This window comes from Osmerus eperlanus, chromosome 1, assembly GCF_963692335.1.
Source record: "Osmerus eperlanus chromosome 1, fOsmEpe2.1, whole genome shotgun sequence".
Classification (NCBI taxonomy): domain Eukaryota; kingdom Metazoa; phylum Chordata; class Actinopteri; order Osmeriformes; family Osmeridae; genus Osmerus; species Osmerus eperlanus.
The window spans coordinates 14,212,232-14,238,007 of record NC_085018.1 but is presented as its reverse complement, the minus strand read 5'-3'; the positions used below and the strand labels follow the sequence as shown (position 1 = coordinate 14,238,007).

Below are 25,776 nucleotides of genomic sequence, written 5' to 3'. Positions count from 1 at the left end.
CATCAGGAGGCTCAGCTCTTGTACGTCCAGATATAGAGTAGTACATGTAGTGTTTTGTCACTTACTATGATGAGACTTGTTGACGTCATTTGACGTCATTTTTTAAGTCAACCTCATCCTCATCAATGTCTTCCTCCATCTGTCTGTCTAAGCAAGCTGTGGTCACACGCTATCGCTTGTTCTTTTTCATATAAAAGTTGAGGTGGGCAAACTTCGTTTCCATGGCAACATGCCGTTGCTAAAGTTGGACTGTTTTCAACTTGAGGCGTCTGGAGCACCTCACACCAACCCCTGCTGAGAAAGAATAAAGGCCCAAAAAACGCTTAAAGTGAGAAAGTGAGAGACAAAGAGAGAGAGAGTAGAGACAGAGAGATAGAGAGAGTAGACAAAGAAGGAAGAAACGGGACAGAGAGTAACAGAGAGAGAAGAAAGGAGAGAGGAAGAGAGAGAGTAACAGAGAGAAGGAGAGAGCGGGAGGAGGGAGATGAGGTGGAGGGCTGGGGCCCCTCGTTCCCCACAGGTCGCAGGTCACCAAACTCAACCAGCACTTTGAAGGGCTTGTTTGCTCCAGCTTCCTATTAGTCATGTTATGCTAATGTGGCCTAATTTCAGACCCCAATCAGGAACCCCTCCACTGGCCTGTGCTTCTCAGTCAGGTTTAAGTAAATATGACCCCCCCCCCCCACCCAGCTCTCTCCCCCCCCCCCCCCCCCCACACCCCCAACCTCCCATATCCAGGAGACAGGTTCATTAAAACACAAGAGAGCAGTCTGGGGATGAGCCCCGCCGGTGTCTCTCCTGAGGGGGAGAGAGAGAGGCCCAGGCACCACCGCTGACCCAGATGCATCGCAATGCCAAGGCCTCTCTCCTCCTCCACCGAACCCCTCTTCTCTCCTCTTCACCCTCCTCCGCTTCCTCCACCCCGAGGAGAGGAGTGGAGCGGGAGATGATCTGTCCTCCCTCCTTACTACCTGAGGCTATGTACTCCAGCCTAAGAACCACATCTCTCATTCCTCCAAACACACACAAACTCTGATTGACCATCCCTACAGAGTACACAAGAAAGAAGAAGAAAGTCGTTGTTCAATATTCATAAGAGCCTCTAAATCCCAACGAGGGAAATCAAAATCCTTTTGTTCCGCAACGCCACGGCGCGGTCCGCGAGATCTCCCCCTGTCTGATCTCAGGCTGAGTGATGACGGCCGTGCATCCGGCACCCTCGCCGGCGCATCTCGCCGTTGTCGGTAATGAAACCGCTTTATGGCGGTCGTAAAGAACGGCGGCTCCTAACACGGTGAGATGGCTTCTGTTCTCCTTCACAGCCCTGGAGAAGGCAAAGGTTGTCAGGGATCCAACAGGCAGCTATATATTCACGTAAGAACAACATTTCTTTCATTTCGCAGAGGATTTTATTCAAAGCCATGTATGGGAAAAGGTGTGCGATCTCCGGGCAAATGCTCTAACCACTAGGCTACACCCATGTCTTCAGATGGAGGCAGGGTCTAGCTGCTAGGTGTGTTGTGTCAACATCCCAGGTGTGACGCCTGGCAGTGCACTGGCTCAGTCTCTCGTCAGCACACGCCCATGGCAGGGCCTGAGAGATATTGGTTTACAGATGAGAAGGTGCGACAAGAGATCTTCAGTCACTGTCGGCTTAGAAAAGCACCGTTTGCTGAAAGAGCAAGTGGCAGGCGATACGGCTGTCTGCTCGTCTGACGCACGATTTGTTTGTCACGCTATTTGTGCGTCGCTTTGGATGAAAGCTAAATGAAGAAAACGTCAAATGTAATGGAAAACCTCTCCATGGAGAGCCGCTCTCGCACGTACCCCAGCTAAACAACCGTCGGGGACGCTTTTGTGGACAATAAAGAACATTTGATCTAATTTGGGACTGGGCCCCGGTTTTAAGGCTGAAGACAGCGACAGACGGGACGTAGTTGCGGTCTCACGGTGACGTTTAGGCCCACAACACTTTCTCGCGGGTAGCCTCTTCTCATCCTGAGAGAGAGGCTCCAAACATGTTCACATTGATGTGGAGGTCAGAGGTGGGCACCAGGCAGACAAGCAGACACCATGACTGATTGAGACTGCTGAACGTGTCTGACAGGTCCTATCTCCCTGCAGACACGAGTCGCTAATACTTCCATTCTCACCCTTCAGAAAGACAGACCATCCCTCTCTGTTTCCTGTCTCTCTCTTTGCCTATCTGCTTCCTGTCTGTCTCTCTTCCTGTCTGTCTCTCTGCCTATCTGCTTCCTATCTGTTTATTTTCCTGTCTGTCTCTTTGTCTATCTGCTACCTGTCTGTCTCTCTTCCTGTCTGTCTGTGTGCCTGGCTGCTTTCTGTCTGTCTGTCTGGCTGCTTCCTGTCTGTCTCTCTTCCTGTCTGTTTCTATGCCTGCCTTAATCCTGTCTGTCTCTCAGCCTGGCTCAATCCTGTCTGTCTCTCTGGCTCCCATGACAGCTCCTCTTCTGTCCCAGAGCATCAACCTCACTCTCATTTCATTTGGGGAATTTGACTGAGGTCCTGAATTAAACATCTACGTTGTGGTTGTGACGTTTAGGGGCTGTAAGTCCTTGATGTCATACCTTAAAAAACATAGATAGGTCAGTAGATAGAGTACAGGAAAAGATGGATGGATTGATGGGTGGATTATAAGAGCAATTGTCAGCTGTTGTGTGGACAGGGCTAATGATCAGTGACAGCGTGTCACCAGCACCCTGGAACCGAACGAGTGAGCTGAGTAGAATGAGCTGACTGACGGTGACCCGGCAGGACCAAACAAGGACAGAGGTTCTGTGGACTTGTTTGTGAAAGCAGGGGGGCACAGCTGTGTGACTGCTCCACTGGCGGAGCTAACACAACACGCCGCAGCCATGGGCTGCTTGTGTAACCATGCCCGGCTGCATGGCTGGAACGGGGAGATTCTCCTGAATGGTGACGTAAGCTGAGAGGCTGAGCCTATGTCACATGGAATCCCGGCATGGAATCCTGTCCTCTCCATTGCCTCTGTTAGACTCGGCTCTCTGCAGCAGGAGAGGATAGCGTGTGTTTGTGAGGAGGGGACGGTTGGGATTGTTTCAGCTCACTGATGATGTGGTCATGGTTGTGTAGCTGGCTCAGTACATGACTCAAACGAGCGTTGTGAGGTGGATATTGCTGGAAGGTTGTGTCATGGGAATTTCGTGTTTTTTTTCCACACAGGTGAAAGAGCCTGTTGTCTTTGCACGAGGAAGTGACATCACGTGGTGATCACAACATGGTCGAGAGGAGTGGTGGAGGACGGCGTGAGATAAACCCTGGAACATTTTGACGCACGCACACACACACACAGACACGCACGCACGCACAAACACACACACACGCGCGACTGATGGACTCCTGCTCTGCTCTTCTGTGCTGTGTCAACCTCACCACTGTGATCTGCATGCACGATTCGATTTGGATTCTCTCTCCATAGCAACGGTGCGGAGAGAGCAAGTGCCAGCTGGAGAGTGTTTGACATTTTTCCTTTTTCCCAGCTCATCTCTTCTCCGCCGCCGTGTTGCAGAGCCCCGGGAGAACGAGGTGGAGGGAAAACGGAGAGAGAGAAGGAGAAAACTGAAAAGCTTTCCGTGCACTTCAGCCGGTCGTGTGTCTATGGGACTGTCTCGTTTTCCAGCTCACCAGGCAGCCTCATCCTCGCCATCATCCTCATCGCCAGGGCATTCTCACGCACACACGGGAGACTAATGGAGGGAGGCATCAAATTCGCTCGTCACTTGTCATGCCTGAATCAACCCGTCGCGCTTCCTTTTGTGTCCGAGACCCTGGCGTCCTTCTCTGTCAGCTGGCGGCGGGTGACCGTGGGCTAGCCTCTCTGACCCAGCCCACCCCCCCCCCCCCAGTCTCTCTCTCTCTCCTCTCCTCTTCTCTCTCTCTCTCCTCTGACTGCGCCCCCGGCTTCTCTCAGCCTCCACATCGCTGGCTCTGTTTACCTCCGCCGAGCTACCCCTCCCCTCTCTGCTCAGCGCTCCCTCCCTCCCTCTCCCTCTCTCTATCTCCCTCTCTTGCTCTGCCTCTCTTTCTCCCTCCCTCTCTCTCTCTCCCTCCCTCCCTTGCTCTGCCTCTCTTTCTTGTTCTCCCTCTCTCTCTCCCTCCCTTTCTCCCTCCTCCCTCCCTCCCTCCTTCCCTCCCTCCCACCCTCCCTCTCTTGCTCTCCCTCCCCCCCTCCCTCTCTCTCTCTCTCTCTCCGTCCCTCTCTCTCCAGTACCCTCCCACTGCTTGCTATCTCCCTCCCCTCGCTCCTTCAAAGCCAGCAGTCTGCTACTCTGCCCAGGCTGCACGCTACACGATCTCCCGGAAAACCAGCGTCCGCCGCTGCCCTCTCTCCGCTCCATGCTCGAGCCCTCCCACCAATTCCAGCCTCCGCCGACCGCAGGATGCCCCTCCGCGAGGATTGATCCCCCCTCTCCCCCTCTCGCTCTCCCCTCCCCCTCCCCTCTCCTCGTCTCCCGCCCTCTGACCCCCAGTGCCCCCCGCTCTCCCGTCCCGCCGCCCTTCCCTCTCTCCCTCGCCCCCAGCCTCCACGTCCTCACTCGCCCCTCAGCCTCTTGATCATGTTGCCATGTGCCCGCTGGACCCCGTCGCTCCTGGTCTTCTGGTTCTGCTCCTTCGTTTGGACTCGGGGGAAAACTGCCCGTCCACCTGCCTCTGCCCCGACCCGCACACCGTGGACTGCAGCGGCCGAGGGCTGACCCGTCTGCCCGAACAGATCCCCCTGGACGTCCGCCGCCTCCTACTCTCCGACAACTGGATCCCTCGCATCCCCTCCGACTTCCTGGTTCTGTACAGCGACCTGGTCTACCTGGACCTGCGCAACAACTCCCTCTCCCGCATCGAACCAGGGACGCTCAGCACCTCGTCCAGGCTGGTGTTCCTGGACCTGGGCAGCAACAACCTGACGGAGATCCCCCAGGGGACCTTCGGAGAGTCCCGGAGCCTGATCAAGCTGCGTCTGGGGAACAACCCGTACCTGAGCACGGTCAACGAGGACGCGTTCCTGGGGCTCACCTCCCTCCGGGAGCTGGAGCTGGAGCGCAACGCCCTGTCGGGCCTGCAGGTGGGGGCGCTGAGCCAGCTGCCCTCCCTGCGCGTGGTGAGACTGGAGGGGAACCCCTGGGTGTGCAACTGCAACTTTGCCAACCTGTTTGAGTGGCTGATGGAGAACAGCCACAAGCTGCCCAACGGTAAGTGTCTCGTACCGTTTGTAAACATCAGAAGGGTGGTCTCGTTTGACCTTTTACTTGACCTATATATATATATATATAAAAAAAAACAAAGTAAGACAGGAGATGGGATTGGAGCTCTAGGGCGGTGTTATCATCGCAAATCCTCCGCCGAGCCGTGCCCCTGGTCTATTTATATTAGCTCTATGAGGAGAGGAACCCCCCTCCTCTGTTCTAATTCCGTCTCCCTCCCCCACCCCCTCAGCCCACAGCGTGAGGGATTATGAGTAATGACAGACAATGCGAGAGCTTCTCAAAGCTCACCTTCTGGGGGGGGGGGGGGGGGGGGGGGAGTGTGTGCTCACACTCTCTCACACTCTCTGCAGACCTAAACAATGCTGCTTCATCCACTGTGGAGTTAGGGGACGTCATGAAAACAGACAAAGAAAAAATGTTTGCCTCCTGCCTAGGTAGGATATATGAGTTTGCCAAGCCTGAAATTCTGCTAGCTCTGTCCCATGCTTAACCCCTGATTCCTCTCCTCTGGGTGAGGGTCTGATGTTGTTGTACTTAATGAATCAATTAGGAGTTGTGTTGACATGAGCAGCGTTCCACGAGCACCGAGCCCTCTCCTGACAGGAGCCTGTGCCAGCTTTACGCTGCTCTGATTCAGTTTTCCCAGCCTAGTTTGTTAGGTAACAGTGTTGGCTGATGTGTTGGCGTGAGCACTGCCATTTTCTGTCTCTCTTTCTCTCTAGTTATACTGCTCTCTGGTTTGGCTACTTGTCTCTCTCTCTCTCTCTTTCTCTAGCTTTGTCTCTATCTCTTCTCTCTGTCTGTTTCTCTCCATTTTTCGCCTATCTTTTTTATTTGGCTCTATTTTTTCTCTCTGTCTCTCTCTTTCTCTCTCTCCCTCACTCATCTCTCTTTCCACCATGTCTCAGCAATACTCATTCCTGAGACATTCAGCCGACACATCTGTGAAACAAGGAGAGGCTGGGGAGATGACGGTGCTCCCACGACAGTGGTCCTCCATGGGCAGAATCTGCTTGCACGGAGATGTTGGTCATTGTTCCGTGATTCTGGGCTTCCAACAGCAAACAACGATTCATTCTTAGGATGTCATGACGATCCGTTTCCATTCATCTCTCTCTCAAAGGAGAATCTAACGACGACACAGTCGAGACAGCAGGAAATCACCTCCACTACTTGCCACACAGACTGTATCATGGCAAACAGTACTTGACAGGTCATCTCACATTACGAATTCATCCTTCTCAGACTATAGTCATCACACCCTGGTTTTAACTGCTGTTCCTTCGTGGTGTGATTAAAGAAACAGTGACAGGAAGAGGGAGGGGGTGTTTTGTGCTGGAGGTCCGTCTCTCATCAATGTTGTCCTTGAGAACGCAGAGGACTGCTCAGGGCTATCCCAGAGTGATGCAGGCTGCATTCGCAATCACCTGAAGGCAACTCGGAATGAATCAGGCACTGTGGCCCACTGCTAACTTTCAATGCAGTACATGCTCCCGGTGGAGGGATGTGTTGTTTTGAGTTCAACTCAGTGGGCACAGAGCAGGTGTGCAGACCTGTCCAACGTCAAGCTCCCATTGGTTCTTGGGTGTAGTACATGAATGCTGAGAGCAATATGCCCTTATTCCCTCTCTGAACTCTGAGTCACATGCATCCCCAGTGTAGACCACAGCTGAGCTTTTTTAGCTTATGGGAGATTGAGAGGCTGCAGTCCTCTGACATTACCCTATAGGTCAATGGAATGCAATCTTTCTGAACTTGGAATTGTCTTATTATTGCTTCCTTTAGGTCTGGATCACTGTTGAACCGCAACAATACATCCTTAAGGAGTCGGTACTGTTCTGATGCAAACCAGCCACCTGACTCTGATGGAGTCAGGTGGCTGAGCGGTTAGGGAAGCGGGCTAGTAATCTGAAGGTTGCCAGTTCGATTCTGGCCGTGCAAAATGACGTTGTGTCCTTGGGCAAGGCACTTCACCCTACTTGCCTTGGGGAGAATGTCCCTGTACTTACTGTAAGTCGCTCTGGATAAGAGCGTCTGCTAAATGACTAAATGTAAATGTAACCAGCTGTTTCTGTCAAATATGCTAAATTGAATCACAGAGCAACACAATCGTTGCATCATGTTCGTTTAAAAATAAAGATAAAGATGTGAGAGATGTAGGCCCATTGCGAGGACTTGGGGAGGTTGTTTGTGGTCAAATTACTGTAAATCTGCAATGATTAAAACAGGCTATTATGGGAAGCCAGCCAGCATGCATAGTGTGTGCTATCTCAGAGAGATGAAAATTGAGAGAGAGAGAGAGAGAGAGAGAGAGAGAGAGAGAGAGAGAGAGAGAGAGAGAGAGAGAGAGAGAGAGAGAGAGAGAGAGAGATGAGAGAGAGAGAGAGAGAGAGAGAGAGAGATAACGAGGAGAGTAATAGAAAGGGAAACAGGGACATGTAAGGAAAGAGAGGAAAGAGAGTGAAGAAGAAAGGCAGAGAGAGACATTCTAAGACTAACCTAAGAGGTCTATAATTGTAGAGGTGACCAAGTCCACAGAAGCACCGTGGATCTCCTGCCTGGAACGTGTCTTTAATAACGTCCACTCTGGTGACGACGCTCACTGCTGCAAACTGCTGACATTGAACAAAAGAAACGAGTTCCTCATATTTAGACTGTACTCTACCCTGCTCTGGCTGGCAACTATAACCCCCCCCCCCCCCCCCCCCGCCACCACACACACACCCCACCACGAACACCATCAGCAGAAAACCCTTATTTTTCAGTTTTTCAAAGAATGCGCATAAAGTTTTTGTCCAGTGCCTGAGAGACTGAAGAAAGTGAACTGGCAAGGCTAGTCTCATTTTGTTGGCTAAGGGACCGCAATTGAATTCATCACCAGGCCCCTTGCTGTTGTCTGCCGCGGCCTGTAACAGATGATACCAGAGCTGTGGGCCAAGCACCCATCAACAGCAGCAATCAGGGGCCCGCCTGGCCCAGCCAAGCAGCAGATATAGCTGCCAACAGGACGCCCCGGGTCCGGTGTGAGCCCTCTCTGGCTGTGTTAGCATGGAGGTACACGTCACCTACAACACTTAGAAGTGCATCAGTGACAGGTTTGTCTGTCTGGTCTGGGAGAGCTGGCCACCAGTGTAGTGTGCATCGAGGATCTCCGTTCTCTCTCCCTCTGTCTTTCTCTTTATGCCTCTCTCCTTCCTTCCTTTTCCTCTCTCTCTCTCTCTCTCTCTCTCTCTCTCTCTCTCTCTCTCTCTCTCTCTCTCACTCCACCCCTCTCTCTCTCTTTCTGTCTCTTTCCCTTCCTCTCTCTCTCGCTCTCTCTTTCCTTTACTGTTCTTCTTTCTCTCTTTCACTCTGTCTCTGTTTCTCTCCCTTCCTTCCTCCCTCTCTCTCTCCTTCCTCCCCTGCCCTTCTCTCGCTGTCTCTCTCTCTCTCCACCTCCAGATACTTCTCCCTATCCGTCTCACTCTCACTGCTGAATCTGTATTTCGGAAAGTCCTTGGCTTGTTGTAAAGCAGCAGTGTCACTAATTTATATAGATGAGGTTATAATAAGTCTGTGTGTACCTAAGGAAAATACAATTTTCAGCGTGGCCAAACAACAAACGGCAAAACTCCCAGGCTGCACTCCCCAAAGCACGTGACAAATCACTGTCTCAGGGTCACAGAGGACTGCAGATCCTTACTGTGGCACAATCACACGCACACACACACACACACTACATTGCACACACACACACACTCTGCATGATGGGGGGTGGAGTCAGGAATGTTTCAGTGACACCTACAGTCCTTATGTAGTTGTTAAGAGCAACTACATAAGCTACCCTGACAGGAAAAGGGTTTCAGTCTAATCTATCCTATGTGCATGTATGTCTGTGAGACAGAGTGTGCTTGTGTGTTCTTATGCTTATGTGAGAGACTGTGTGTGTGTGTGTGTGTGTGTGTGTGTGTGTGTGTGTGTGTGTGTGTGTGTGTGTGTGTGTGTGCAGTGCAGTGTGTGTGTGTGTGTGTGTGTGTGTGTGTGTGTGTAATGCAGAGCCAGATGGGCGATCATTAGATAATGTGGTTGACGTGGTTGACTAAGCTGAGCAATATTTATCAATGCTCTTTAGAGAGCAATCACATCACAGACATGGTACATACAACATTTCACATCATACATGCCAAAATCTACAAACTATTCTGCTAAATCATACACGCTACAGACTACATCATACACATAACATGCTATATGCTATGTACTACATCCTTCACTCTACATACTACATCCTACACGGTACATAGTACATCATACATCCTATATGCCACACACTGCATTATAGATCATACACAATACACAGTATACACATTATACACACTAAATACAATACTACTGGTGACATATAACACCCTACACACTTAATACTATATCCTACTTGTTACATCCCACATCCTATACACTGGATATTAGATCGTACACACTATACGCTACACAGTACATACTACATACTAGACAATGCATACTATATGCTATATCTTACATACTACATCTTACATTCTACAACTTTTGGGGTGCATGACGGTTGCAGTAACGAATCTATGGAGCTTAAATCCTTCTCCGCTATCCGATCTCTCATTTGAGTCTACAGTACTGGATACTTGTAACTTTGATTACCGCTGAACTATGTGCTTCCTGACGGCCCGATGAAGTGACTGACTGTTTGTGTGGGTGGTTAGTAATCCAAAACCCTGGGATTTGATGGATTAAACAGACCCCTGAACACACGCCTGTGTTTACATGCTTACACACCCCAAATCCATATCATCTGAGGAGTACTCTGGCTCTCTGGTACTGGCACGATATGTTGACATAAGCACATCCCATCTGTGTGTTGGCCATCTAAAGTGAAACTACTGATAGAACAACAACGGCTGATTCGTAACTTTGACATGGGTTTTCAGTAGGATCTTGAGGGCTAAGCTAGTGAGGGCTAAGCTAGTGAGGGCTAAGCTAGTGTCCATGACCCTCTCTGCCTGTTCCCATCAGAAATGCTCCTTCACTGGGTCATTTTAAGGTTTTGAATTGTTACAACTGAATTGCGTCTGTTCTTATTATTATATATTATGTTTTATGATTGTAAATTTTACAATCATTTTTTCTGTACCGTAGCCATTTGAGTGCAAGAAAGGCACATTATTATTAGTAGTAGTAGTATTGTTATTATTTATTTATTTACTGTCTTCCACAAGCTGTTTGGTCTGACTGATGTTGGGCTTGTTCGGGGATCCAGTTGGGTCTAGCTTTGCGTCTCTGCCGGCTCCTAATGTTGATAAATGCTAATAAATGATTCAGGGCAGAGATGATTGTAAACATAATCCACTGCTGTCTCCAGTGCTCTTGGGTTAAGGATGAACAAAGGCCATGGATAATTTAGAGAGACACAGTCCCACTGGCACACCGGTCTGGGTAACCAGAGACAGAACTACAGGCCAGGGTAGCTTAGGGTAGAGAGGGTTAGGGTAGGATAGGTTAGGGAGGGTAGAGTAGGGTGGGTTAGGGTAGGGTAGTTCAGGACAGGGTAGGGCAGGATAGGATAGGATGGGAAAGAGTAGGATAGAGCAGTACAGGAAAGAGACAGAGACAGAGATCAGGACAGTGTGGGGAAGGGGTCCGGTCAGGGTCGGGAAAACGGAGAGCGTGTCATTGGACCGAAATGGAACTGTTATTAACGCTCTGCCACAAAGCTTCAGGTCAGGTGACTGGGTCAGGGTGTGATGTTCCCGTCCCACCCTATCAGGTTGCTCCCCACAGCCCTGTTACGCTGAGACATCACGCTGCTCCAAAATATGATGCGGCTGCATTGCTGGCCTACATAGTGCAAAAAGGCCTATCTCTGCCTACCGCAAGGACAGGGTGAGAGACACCTCTATTTCAATTACATGGGAGTGGAGCCAGCTTTACGTTGGCCTCATTTGATGTTTATTTAAAGTTGAAAAAGTGAGGGACTGGTGGAGAATGGAATGGCGGTGGAAACGTCTGAACCGCAACATGAAGGATGACAACACTGACATTGTGAGGAGACAAGTCTGTTTATTTCTGTTGGTTTCTGAGGCATCACGTGGTCTATTCTGGAGACACATACTAGATAAATACTGTTCCTACAACAAAACAGGGAAATCGCTCAGTGTGCGTTTAACAGTTATTACAGATGGATAGCGTTATTTCGGATGTGTGTACGCGTGCTTGTGAGTGTGTGTGTGTTGATGTGTGTTTTGATGAGCCAGTCTACGTCTGTGTGTGCTGAGAGAATTGCTGAAAGACTGTGAGGCTGGCTAGTCCTCGTGCAGAAGAAGGAAAACCCTCCTGATTTGAGTCACTCACCCTTGACCTCACTGTCACACAGAGGCTTGTCACTTTGGCCATCCACACATTCTGCCTCCTCTCTTATCCTCTTGCACTCCCCGCTCTCTCTGTCTGTCTGCCTGTCCCTCTCTCTCTCCTTCTCTCTCGATCTCTCTTTCTCTCGTTGTCTCTCTGAATCCCTAATCATATTCCCCCAAGGTTAATACTCTGCCTCCGGACAGTCCTCCTCTCCAACCACCCCTGTGTGATAATGATCTCTCTCTGTCTGCTCTATGAATTCAGATCTGTCTGGCCTCAGTAACGGAAGACTTCTTCTCGCATACACTGCCCGGATGCCAAGGCTGTTTACTTAGTCCCTCTCACCCACAGGATAGAACACACTGGATATCGCCGCTCTCGTTTGTAAATACACACTTCAGGGGGGTCCAACTGCAACAAAGACGCTGTTCCTTCCTGCCAAGACAGGCGCGTGGTGTAGATGCTCTCACTGCTATCTGCAGGCAGATCAATGTGGACAGGCGTTGCCGTGGCAAAAGGAGACGGGCCTCCGATATCAGCCTGCCACAGTCCGGTGGATCAATCAACAGGCGACAGGGAGCGGGTTACTGACTGACAGCCTATCTCCCGGGAGACTTGTAATCCTGGCTGTAATCCATCACCTGTCTGCCTTAGGTGACACTGGAACTGACTCCGGGGCCTGGTAGAACCAGAACCAGGAGCACAGCTCGGGACCTAGAACCAGGGACCCAGGTACCTGGGGACCCAGACCCAGGACCAAGGGGCTGAGGCTAGGGCCCAGGGCTAGGGCCAGGGCCCACACTGGAACACGTCTTCTCAGAAACATCATGGAGGGGTCCTTAAAGGTGTTCATTCTGCTCAATACTGTAGTCTATGGCTGGTCATACAGCTCAATACTGTATATGGCTGGTCATACAGCTCAATACTGTAGTCTATGGCTGGTCATACAGCTCAATACTGTAGTATGCATGTATAGGGAATTGTATAGCACAATACCGTGGTCTGTATGGGAGGTAATATGGCCCGGTTCTGTGGTCTATATGGAAGGTAATATGACCTATTGTCATAGTGGACACTTGGTCACATGATCCCACACATCCTCCAGATCCTGACAGGTTGAGGGTCATTCCAGACAAGGTTTCGACACTCCTCCATCTCCACACATCCACACCAGCACCGTTTTACGTTTGGCAGTTTGCCTCCCGCACACAGACAGTGCTTTAGGAAGTGGCCCGCTCCTGTTTCGACAGTGTTACGCAACGCGAGGGGCTTTGCATAACATGTTTCCGCCCAAGTTGACTCCTCTGGGAGGGGATCTGGCGCCCACAGGAGCTGGCTGCAAACCTGAGGCTGTTCAACCCAGATGACAATCACTTCCAAACTCTTTGTTTATATTGTATACTTTTTGGATACTTATACCGTGTCTCCACTGTGTGCAGTACTGGTGCTCTGTTTGAACTCGGTGATTGTCTGTATTTTTCGTCACTCCTTTTCACTCAGCCCATATTTTAGAATAATGCGGTAAAGTGGTTAAAATATCCACCGTCACCTCCAGAGTGGATTTCTTTAGTGCTTGAGATATCTAGGGCTGTCCAGGATCCTAGGGGAGCTTCACACACTGACTCCAGAGCAGAAGCCATATGTTAAGCAGACAAGTTGGGTCTCAGTTCTCATTAATCAAGCCCAGCGAGAGGACGGAAATGTGGGAGAGAGAAAGAGAGAAAACGGGGTGAAGGATGGATGGAGAGGGAGAGCCAGGGAGTGACTGCATGGAGGGAGACAGACCCTGTGGTGTAGGCTTCAGGAGATGAGTTTGCCATACAATGAGTGCACGTAATATCTAGTGGAATATAAATGTTCTACCACTCTTATAGGGATAAATATGATGGAATCGCTATCCCACAATCCTACGTGAAATAATTTCAATTTAGTGATAATCCCACAACTGAGTTTCAGATTTTAATAAATCTGCGCTTTTATCTGTTCATGCAACCCCACGGAAAGATGTCGCAAAATATGTTGCATCACTCCATGAAACACACAGAGCAGAACAAAGTCAGGACATCCTTTTAGAAAGTCTCTGAGCCTTTTGTACTGAGGCTTAGCAGATTTACAAAGAGGATGATTTCCCGAACCTTATTGAAGTTGTCATGCAGTACATTCGTATGTTTCTTTTGGGGGGGATGCAACTTCGAAATGTGCTGTTTGGAAACCATATGCCTGATTATGTAAGACAGTCCTAGGAGGTTTTCACATGGGGAATGAAGCCACAGTAAATGGATGAGCAGTACTGCACAGCTTATACAATAAAAGGGTTACAGGATTCACACCGTAGCAAAATGTTAGATGCCTGGCATGCTTTATTAACCAATTATAGTGATTATAAGTGATCATTTGTGTGTATGTGCCTACAGTGTGTGTGTGTGTGTGTGTGAGAGAGAGAGAGAGAGAGAGAGAGAGAGAGAGAGAGAGAGAGAGAGAGAGAGAGAGAGAGAGAGAGAGAGAGAGTGTGCGGCAAAGTGCACAAACTTTGGCATGCATCTATGGAAAGTATCCTCCTACGCCCTTTCGACAGTGTGTCTGCCCACCAGTGAGTTAACATTGACATCGAGTCTAGCTTCTTCCTCCCTCTCTGTGTAGTCAATTCACTCACCGTACATGTGGTTTGCCTCCCAGGTGCCCACAGCATATTACAGAATCAAATACCTGTACACTCTGACATCTCCCTGCACGCTGATGCTTCCACAGAATAGACCGAGCTCACTCAGCCCTGTTCCTGTAGAGTCACTGTCTTGTAACGCCGGCTGTGGATCAGGTGGTAGAGAGGGTCGTCCGCTAAACACAAGGTTGACAGTTCGATCCCCGACTCCTCAGTCCGTGTGCAGACCTGTGCTTGAGTAAGGCTCTGAACCCGAAGTTGATCCCAATGGGCCTTGAATGGAAGCTCTGCTGCTGTGTGAATGAGAGGGAAACTATGTAAAGCCCTTTGAGTGGCGCTCATTTACCATTTGTAGGTTTTCATTCCAGCACAATTGCTTTTAAAAATTATTTTGGTTGACAAGTGGGATCAAACTTCTACCCCTGGAGGGTAGAAGTTTTAAATCAGCAGAATTTTTATTCTTAATCAAAATATACGTAAATATATATATATATATATATATATATATATATATATATATATATATATATATATATATATATATCTATACAGTATATATATAAGTTTGATGACTTATTTGTATGAGTCCATGTTTGGGGTCAGCAAGAGTGTCATGTTCACCCCAAGAGCTTGGTGACTCAACTCAATGAGTTTGTGACATTAGTAAAAACATTTTTAAGCCAAAAAAGCATTAAAACAATAAACTCACTCATTTGGATTGCTCATAAATTTGGTTGTTTCTAATCCTCGGGTTCACTAATTCATTCCTCTAGAGACATTTGTTAGTAGGCTAGTATCTGTGGAAAAAACAACATATTCATGCATTGACTGCATATGTTCGATTGTGTGCTGGGTTTTTTCAAATTAGTTAGAATAACATTTAGCACTGTGTTACAATATTACAATATTTCCAATCCTACAACACTGACTATAAACTGTAATATTATAGTGTGACTGTAAGCTAATTCAAATGAATCTCGTAGAGACATCCTTTCCTTTTTACAGCGGTCATTAACCTCTTGAGATAGCAACGCTTGCCTTGTTACACATGCGCAAAAAAGGTGTTGATTTGCCAAATCATAGGTCCAAAACCGTACAAGCCACCTGTTCCACAGCTGAAAACCTCTTTGAAACTGTGTTGAGTTTACTTCATATGCATTTGTGTAATACTGAATCGAACTAGTTCCCTCTGTCACTCTGCCAGCACTCTGTTGTAATGTCAACCCACAGTAGAGGCCATGCCAATAGTACTTAAAATATTTACTTGGAGCTGACAAATTGGACCATCTTGGCAAAGATCCACAGTTGATGTAATTGTGGCGACTCAGAACTAATGACTTCATGGAAAAGGACATGGTAGCCGTGTGCTTTGTGTTGTGTCAAGGTGTTCCCTGTCTTGGACAATGTTGTAAATAATGTAGATTGTAGGTGTCACATTAGACAAACTGACTTCTATTTGCCCTCAAGAATGATAATTTGCACAATCTGAAATGAATCCAGCACCTCCATTAAATAATAAAGGAGAGTCAAGGATGAGTCAGAGTCTTATAAAACTGTCTCTGTCCATTTTATTTGGATGCAGCGGTCACCTCGGGAAAGAGTGATTTCCATCCTCAAGTTCCTTTCTGTTAAATAGTCTGACACATATTTCAAAGGACATGGAGATTCTCTGATGACATTCCTTTTTAAAAGTCCCACCACAACACGGATACAAGACACACAATTATACACCTCCTGTGTGTTTATAATTAATCCAACACCATTTCTTCCCTTCATCTTTGTGTTTTGCAATGGGATTTTAACATGGCTATCGCCCCCTGCAGGTGTGGAGGGTATGGAGTGTTCCCTGCCCATGGATGGCAGACGGGTCGCCCTCACGCAGCTCTCCACGGACAGCTTCCGGGAGTGCCAGGTCACCCTCACCCTGACCGACCTCCTGATCATCATCTTCTCCGGCATCTCGGTGTCGGTGGTGGCCATCATGACCAGCTTTTTCCTGGCATCCACCGTCCACTGCTTCCAGCGCTGGAGCAAAGGCACCAAGAAGGGCGACGAGGAGGAGAGCGAGGAGTGAGACGGACGGACGGACGGACGGAACGCCTGACAAGCTGTGACCATCAGCGGTGCTGGCAACTGGTCTGTCTGGCTGAGGAACCAATCAGGAGAGCTGACAGTGAGACGGGCTGTTTGATTGACAGGTGTAGCACCGCTGTGAACCCCCGGTGGTTCATCATGGAAGGTGTTCTGGTGGAGGGGGCTGTTCTGGACGTTATTGTGCTTCGAGACAGATTTCTTTTTAACAAGTGTTACTGTGGGACAGCTGGAGAATCTTAGAACTAAGTATTAGCATCCCAGGCAGTGGGGATTATGACAGAATTCTGTGGTGTTGCCCTGTAACCTCAGATCCACTGTGGTACAGGATAGTGGTTTGGTTTGTGTAGAAGGATGTCATTGTGAACAAGGTCCTCAGCATCTAGACTGCCAGCTATCTACACAACTGTATGGCCTTTCCTGCCTTCTGAAGGAAGTCTTCAGCATTATTAGTCTAGTCCTGGACTGTGCAGCACAAGTTAGCATCATGCCTCACTGCTTCACCAGCAAATAGTAGAGGACGGTATTGCTCTCGTGGGATGCTTGGTTGAGACAGAGAAAAGGTCTTGGTAAGATGGATGTGCTGAGTTCAAATGTGTCACGTATCTATCATATGCAGTTAGACTCCTCTGTGTGTCTACCCATGTTTTATTTTATTTTTATTTTATTTTTGAGACACAATCATGTATTCACAAATGTGGATCATGATTCAATAATATTTAGTTGGTTGACAAATATATACATCTTCCAAAGGATATATGTTGCTTAGATTGAGAAGAATTGTGAATTGTGTAAACAAAAAGAAAACAATATATCACACGATATTTCTTTCAATTATTGTAAATGAGGTGCGGGCATAGCACATACTACTCCTTAGAATCAATATGTCAAATTATGCACTTTATAAAATGGTGAACATTATACATCTGATTTTGGGCAAGCCCAAATTCAATGGTGGAACTATGATGCTGCCTGTATCTGCCAAAGGTAAGGAGTAGATGAGAGGGAATTATAAATGTGGGTATTTCATTGTGTATAACATGATAGAGCTAGTCCTGTAGCAAGTGGCTGCAGTATAGTCAAACACAATTACTTGATGTAAATGTAAAATCCCTTTGACAGTCTTCATGGTGTGGATCACAGTTTACTTCCAAACACTGACGTCTAAGTTTTCATCAAGGATTGACACAGGCCATCAACCAGCTGAGTTTATGAACCGATTCCTCCACTTAGAAACCCACCATTTTGTTTCTAGTGTTTTGGAAATTTGTACAAAGTAGCAACACAGCTCTTCTACTGAGAGCCTTTGTTACCTTCTCACTTTGCATGAATCCTAATAAAAAGCAATGGCCACAAGATATTCAAACTATATTTATTTGTCTTGCCCTGAGGCATATGAAATATGGATGGCATGTAAGTGTCTGTTTCATGGGCAGTTAAGTATCAGTATTAAGATGATCATTCATGCCATGAGAGCTTTGACAAGAAAAAAGCATCCTGGTTGTAGAGTCAATAAAGAGTTGGAAGGCTTCGTGTGAAGGGAAAGTGTTGGAAGAACACGTAGCCTTCCAGCTTTTTATTGACTCTACAACCAGGATGCTTCACACCCAGGAAGTCCAAGCATATGTATCCCTGTTTCTGGAGGGAAACCAAATCTAAAAGTCTACAGTAAAGTTCTTAGCAAATCCTCAGCCCGTTTTGAAGACGTTGTATTAGCCGTCGCCAAGCTCTCGGCATCCAAAAGGTATACTTAACCTGTTTACGCTCCTGTTTCGCCCGCGAGACAAAAATGCTGCCTCCCCCTTCCTCAGTTACGACGCACTAAATTCTAACAAATATATTTTTTAGACGCTACACATGTTATACATCGTTGGAAAGCTACGATTCTTGTGCTTCCATTGAAATAAACCAATTCAAGATCAAGTCACAATAGCAAGCAAAGTCAACGTCTTTTTCCGGTGAACATTCCTTCAACAATGCCAAAGAAAAAAGTTGTACTCACCCTAAGTTGTTCAAATAGGTCCAGGTGTGCAAATCATGCCATCAAAACTTGATCTGCGTAAGTCCCAAGGGTTCAAAGTATCTAACCATGTAAAGTAATTCGTCCAAATACAATGTTTTACGTTCATGAATAGCCATTATCCTTTGTTTCATTATGCAAGTTAGCCGACGGAAGAAACAACTTGTTCACATAAAAGTGTTATTTTGTCCGGTTTATCAACGGAGTATTTACAAAATGAAGGTCTCAAAATGTCCGTTGAACCCTCCCCTTTTGATTGACACCTTGTTCGACCCAATAGGAGCTTCCATGCCCCGTTGACAGCCCTCTAAAGCCAACTAGGTCTGTGCGTCCTGCCCCCCCCCCGCCCCCCCCCCCCCACACTCGTTCTAAACAAATTTCTCGAACTGGCTTCGACTGGCTCTGAAATTAGCTCGTTAGCCTTGTAGCTGACAGCTAGCTGAAAATGCCAATACCTCATTTGTATGCGTCTGTGGAGCCTTCAAAATAACAGTCGATTGCGCAATATGGTTGACAGAATCAGTGTTCTTTGTGCGCCAATCCTTGGAATCAGATAAAGCACTCCAATGTGTTCATGCTTCAGTTTTTGTGTTTCAGTATTACTAATTAGGGATTTAGCTATTATATATGATATTTCTAAGTACCAGAGATGGGCCAGAGATAACAATTATGAAAAATAATACCTTTTTATTTGACCTTGACCTTGGTTACAAAGGGTCATTTTGGAGTCTCCAAAAGACCCTTTTAGAAAATTCCTGGATGTATTCTTATAAAAACATGTGTCAAATATGAATATATTGTGGTATTATGTTTGACTTTTGATTTGAATTGGGTAAGGCTTCAACCTGTGGTCCAATTTAGTCTTCCAGATAATACCTACCACCTCTAGGCCTCTTCAGGCCTCTGTTTTCAAAACAAAATCTAGGCGGAAATAGAAATTTTCACTTTCCTTGTGTTCAAGCTTCTATTACTCAACACTAGAAGGACTGACAGGGGTCCTGACAACAGGGGACATAACTTCAGAGTGTCAGCTTTCAAAAGAGATCATTTACATGCATGTACTCCAAATGGTTCAAGAACAGCTTCCAATTTACTTTGGGTATGCTGTTTAGGCGTTTTCAGGCAAATTTAACAGGAACATGAAAAGGTTAACCATCTGTCGTTCAATTCAGGCTTTCATATTTTTTTCTCTCTCTCTCTCTCTCTCTCTCTGTTATTGTGCTGCTCATCCATGTTCTAGAAAGACATGAATAATTCAGGATTGGAGAAGCTTTTGAATGCAAAAAGCAGAGGAGACAAAAAAAGCCATGCGACTGGGAGGTAAACTTGACTGTTGTATTTTGCAGTGGAGAGAAAATACGTCCATGCGATCCTAACAATTTTGTTCAGGCATCTTGTTTTGCTACACCACAACTAAAGTAATGTAATGCGTTTCCAGTGATGTGTTTAGTGTTTGAAGAAAACTATGTGGCCTTATTATTTATCTATGAGTGTAAACAGTGCAAAAAAGTGGGCGTTTGCTCAAAAAGTATTAGATATTTTACAAGGCAGATGCTATACCGGCAATTCAACATTACAGCTTTACGCCACAAACAGATTTGATCTCTTACTGAGATCTATGCTAATAGACATTATTGCCTGTGTTCAGTTTCAAAACACTGTGCTGTAGCAAAGTATTGCATCTACATAAAATTAAAACACAACTAGATGAATAGTGAGAACTTTGTGGGAGGGCCATATCTATGTGTTATATAGATAACTCATCTTTCAATCCTGAGACTCATCACACACTTGTGAAAAGGTTTCCATAGAGACAATCCACTTTGTTATGGTAACAGTGATGGCAGGTTCCAAAGTTTTCATTCCCTTACAGAGTAGCGTATAAATATACCAAACAGCCTATGTCTTACAATTCAACAATTATTCATTTGTTTTGACCACCTATTCTTCTGGGTGGTTTATGATAGAAATACAATTTGTATAGATAGATTATTTCCAACTACTATGTAGTTACAGTGTATTTGCATTACATAAGATTAAGTTAGCTTTGATCCTTAGCTGGCATGTCAATTATTGTGTTTATTAGATACAACATGATTTGTTATTTACTAAAGAACATAGGAGCACGTAACTTTAATTTTTAATACTGCTTTTCAGATTCATATGTATATTTTTCTATTAAAGGTTATGGAATAGATTCTTTCTGTATTTACGTATATATATATATATGTATATATATCATGCAAAGTGATTTTCTGGGTAGGTCACATGCACCTGGAAAATATATTGTGAATGATTCCTGCAAGTCTAACATAATGTAATTTTACTAATCCTCTAGGCTTATCCTGATATGTGTGCTTCCTAATCACGACAAACGGTTGAAATTCTCACTGCTGTTGCCTCTCTCTCTTTCTCTCTCTATTTCCATCTATCTCTCCCTCTATCCCCTCTCTCTCTGTCTCCTTCTGTCTCTCTGTCTCTCTCTGTCGATGATCTTACAATACCTGCAGAGTAAATCCCAACAGCACGACACTGTCAGGCAAATAGTGTACCATATGTGTTTGTCAATGTTTAGTATAAAACTCTCTTTTGAAAGTGATTGCTTCATATCTGTCTTGTTTTCCCCCACGTGATGTAACAACATACACAGATGCATGTACACACACACATACACAGACATAATCTACAAATGGTTTATATCAGTCAGTCCCCCTTTGCTGGTGTAAAACACATTTCAACCCCCCCCCCCCTGCACATACACACATAACAAAGAAATAGTTCCTTCTTTATCCGGGGGGTCATGGCGTATTCTTTGAGAACCACTGTTACAAAGTGCTGTTGTCACATTTGGATCCTGCAGTTTACATCACTGCATCTAGCAAAGTCCAAAAATAGCGTGGACGTGCGTCTCCTTACTGGTCTGAAGGAGGATGAGGGTGGAGACAGAATAGCTGCACTGGAGTCAGCTGCTGGAAACTCACGTTGATGAAAATCACACGTGAAATCACATGAAATCACACTCTCTTTCTCTTCTCTCGAACACATACACACTCTCACTATCTTCTCTAGGACATACACACACAGTCTCTCTCCTCTACGACACACACACACAATTGTTCTCTTTTCTCTGGGACACACACACTCTCTCTAGGACACACACACACACTATCTTCTCTAAGACACACACTATTTTTCTCTTTTCTCACTTTCATCTTTAGGACACACAGTCTCTTTCTCACTTCTCTAAGACAAACACACACTCTCTCTTGCTTCTCTAAGACACACACACTCTCTCCTGTTTCTCTGAGGCACACACTCTGTCTTCTTCAGGACACACACATACTTTCTATCTCTCTTCTCCGGGACACACACATGCGCACACCCAGCCCCACATGTAACTGCCCTGACTCTTCATGAAATTGCTGTAGATAACAGCAGCTCTATGTTCTCAGCTGTTCCCAGCTGTTATCTTATCTAGTAAGACCCCAGGTTAGTATCTAGCGTGACAAAACAGGGTTGTCTCACAGCAGGTATGCAAATGTTGCTCTATTTTTGGCCAGAGTGATAAACAGTGAAAGAAATGACTCGACAAACATGAAGCTCTCCCATTCCAATCTACATCAGCCAGTCCACACAAAAACCTTAAAGATACATCCATGACATTGGAATTAAAACGCACTAAACTGCTCAATAATGGGACGTATCCGACAATAAACGTGAAAAACATGCAACGGGGAAATGATGAAATAATTTGTTCACGTGAATGTTCACATTTGATTTGGTCTGTTTCACATTCAGAATGATAGTCGATTTTCCCCACAGCTCAGGCGATTCCACACATAAATGACAGCAGGCTAGAGCCAAGTGTGCCACGCGGCACGCGGCTCGCTTCACGTGAGGGCATGCAGGAGCTTGGCGGCCGCCTGCGCTCTTGTCCCTCTCTTGGGGACTGTGAATCAAGTCTCCACACGTGCTTTCACACGCACCTCGGTGTTTTCCACATCCTGTCCTGTGGGACAAGAAGGAGGGGGGGGGGAGGAGGAGGGGGAAGAGATGGAGGAGGAAGAGAATGAGGTTGAGGAAGTGCAGGGTGAGAAAGATAAAGTGAAGGAGGAAGACAATGGGAGGAAGAGGACCAGGGAGAGGAGGGAGACAAGAGGAAGCAGGAAGCAGTAGGAAGATGAGGAAGGAGAGTAGAGGAAGAAGAGGAGGAGCAGGAGGAAGAGGACGGTATGTTGTGGAAAGCCCATCAGTCCAATTAGGTAAATCCAGACAGAGAAAGGCGTGCTGCACTCACTGAGCCAGCCAATAAAGAAAACAGACCCTGCTGCTTTACGGGGGGCGGCGATAGGGATTCTCCTGCAAACCATTTACCTCATTTGGTTGTCATGGCTACACAGCTGGAGGCCTGGGATGTTGGAAGGCGAGGCAGGAATAGGGAGGGAGAGAGGGAGAGAGGGAGGGAGAGAGGGAAGAGGTGTGGTGAAGCAGGGCCCAAAACTCTGCTTGTCTAGCCCCTCGTTCTATCTCCATCTCTCGCTCTCTCTCTCTCTCTCTCTGTTTCTCTCTCCCTCTCCGTCTCTTTCTCTATTTCTCTCTCTCTCGCTCTCAGTACTTCTCCCTTGACAACTAACTGGACCTGGCATATAGAAAAAAAAGATCTCTCTCCTTTTTAACTCTGCATTGATAGAGCTGGCCGCTGTTTCTAACCTCCCTCCCTCTGTTGGGATGTTCAGAGGAGTCTCACCAGGTATAGGGCTATCTCAGTCCATCTTCTCGAGAGGGTATAGCCCAGTGGTTAGGGCACTTGACCCCAGATCAAGAGGTTGCTGATTCAAATCTCCTTTGTACATCTGCTCAATGAATCCGGTACATTATTATTACAACATTAATCTTCCACTCCAGCAGTGACCCATTCTCCGCCATGACATTAATAGTCTTTCAGAGGGCCAAGATATCGGTCTGGAACGACTACTTATCTATCCCACTTAGAAAACCAAACACTGCATTACACACACATCCCCATCCATCCAATCGTTTTTTTTTTTTTAAGTCAGTCATATCACATGACCGTGAGGCGAGTCTTTTTCCACAGGTCTGTCTCACTCCCACTGGTGATTAAGTCGTTAATCTTGATTCTGAGGAGCCATCTAAGCCTGCCCTCGAGTGGGACTCTGTTACCCACTGTGACTTGGAAATCAAGACAGGAAACTCTAAGGATTGTGAAGGAAGTAATTTGAGACTGAGAGGAAGGCTTCAATGAATAATGGCCCAGTTTCCCAGAGAGAGAAGGGGGAGAGGAAGGGTAGGTCAGGTTGCGGGGTAAGGCGAGACTCACCTTGTCTCAGACTAGACTGTGTTTAACTCTGACTGGACAGTTTCAACGGAAAAAAGTCAGTCCATTAAAATGTAAACGTTATCTAAGAACATAAGATACGATTTGGAGGCCTACCATGTTGTAGGTTAAATCATCTGTTTTGTTTTATCAACCAGCTAGTCATCAGATTGATGTTTGAAATGTCTCAGTTTGAAAGAAAACTTGGTAACACTTTATAATAAATCAACGCTTTTTGGCATTTACAAAGTGTTAACTAATAGTTAGTTAATCCTTTATAAAACATTTTGAAACATTAACAATACATTATTAAATAGTTAATAAGCTTATTATTAAACACTATGTTGATCATTAATAAACACTGTTAAAAAATATGTATTTTATTCATAATACAATTCATAAGGTGTTTGATAACTGCATTATCATACTTTATAGACAGCTTGTTAATATAGTTGCAAACCAGTAGTTTAAAAGGTGTTAATGGTACATGAGCTGGTATAGAAAGCATTAGCAAATGGTGAACAAACCATTTACATTACCTTTATAAAGCATGAGTAAATAACTAACAACATATTTACTTATGTCTTTAATTAATGTATGCCAAGTCGAATACAGGATGTACACTATGCTTTGCAAATATCTTAACAACTATTTTATAAAGACTTACTAATGATGCAACTTCTGATTAGTAATGCAAGTTATAAAGCATTTACTAACTGTTAGTTAAGGCTTTTGCGTGACCTAATCTAAAGTGTGAACTATCTGTGCCTTATTAAGCATTTATAGAAAGACTATAGGCCTATAGATGTTGTGTTTTTGTTTTTTAGAAGAAATAGCTGTTAATTTATTTACCTGGGTAATAAAATAGTATTTTATTTCCATTAAGAAGCAATACAGTAGAATTGGTATAAAAGTTGGTTACCCAAAGCTGTATTTTATTTTCCAAAAATGGCTGTAATAAACTGCAAATGTGTAGCTACTCCTCGACAGGTCTGCGAACGCCTTTGAAAGCAGAGATTTGTTAAAACGTTTGTAACCGAGACCCTAGGTCGAGGTTTACAAACAAATCGTTTTAACAAATTGAGGCAACAAAGCGTTTGCAGACCTGTCGAAGAGTAAACATTTGGTTTCTTATATAGCGTTACTACAACAATACGTGGGAAGAGCCCAAATCAAACACGGCGAATCTGGAGCAGACGCCATCTTGTCAGAGCAATCAGCTGCACTTGTACTGGTGACGAGCTCATGTACCACTAACACCTTTTAAACTACTGGTTTGCAACTATATTAACAAGCTGTCTAGAAAGTATGATAATGCAGTTATCAAACACCTTATGAATTGTATTATGAATAAAATCCATAATATTTAACAGTGTTTATTAATGATCAACATAGTGTTTAATAATAAGATTATTAACTATTTAATAATGTATTGTTAATGTTTCAAAATGTTTTAGAAAGATTTAACTATTAGTTAATACTTTGTAAATGCCAAAAAGCGTTGACTTATTATAAAGTGTTACCAAAAAATGTATTAACAGAAGTTCATTAAGTATAACGTTTCAGTTACACTTTTTGAAAGCTAACACATGTTAACACAGGCTAACACGAGACATATATACCTAAACCAATATGGTAGGGTAACTCATAACAAAGGCCCCCCCCTAACACGTCCAGTATTAGCATAAAGGCACGGATGGGGTTTGAACCCATGATCTTCGGTTTACGAGACCGACGCCTTACCACTTGGCCACCATGCCGTTGTCTCTTCACCATCTAGAAATGTGATACTGGAGTTTAACTCAATCACCCACATGGGGCTCTTCCGACTTCGTGAGTGATGTTGATTGATCTGGGGACATTTATCCGGCAAAGCAAACACATTAAAGATGAATGGAGGCAGGCGGAGATGTGAGGAGCAGAGCTACAGGCGGAGAGAGAAGTCTGCCGACAGCTTTCACGTTGAGTCATTTCTTTTGCCAATCTATTACCCGTTCATCATACACCTGCGATGATTTCCCTCACGTACGAAACGCCAGAAACACGGCGACTAGACGACAGGGGCGAT

The 25,776-nt window shown here is 45.8% G+C and overlaps 1 protein-coding gene and 1 non-coding gene across 2 annotated transcripts; one reads left to right on the top strand and one right to left on the bottom strand.

The window, feature by feature from the left end:
• Positions 1 to 4,233: 4,233 nt before the first annotated feature.
• Positions 4,234 to 18,103, top strand: lrrc38b (leucine rich repeat containing 38b). Its single transcript, XM_062461663.1, has 2 exons — positions 4,234 to 5,228; positions 16,086 to 18,103. Exons 1-2 carry the CDS (start codon positions 4,607 to 4,609, stop codon positions 16,334 to 16,336), a joined length of 873 nt encoding a protein of 290 aa, XP_062317647.1. The 5' UTR covers positions 4,234 to 4,606; the 3' UTR covers positions 16,337 to 18,103.
• A 7,293-nt stretch (positions 18,104 to 25,396) lies between these two features.
• trnat-cgu (transfer RNA threonine (anticodon CGU)) lies at positions 25,397 to 25,468 on the bottom strand. Its single transcript has one exon. It is a non-coding gene; the product is annotated as a tRNA-Thr (tRNA).
• Positions 25,469 to 25,776: the final 308 nt, after the last annotated feature.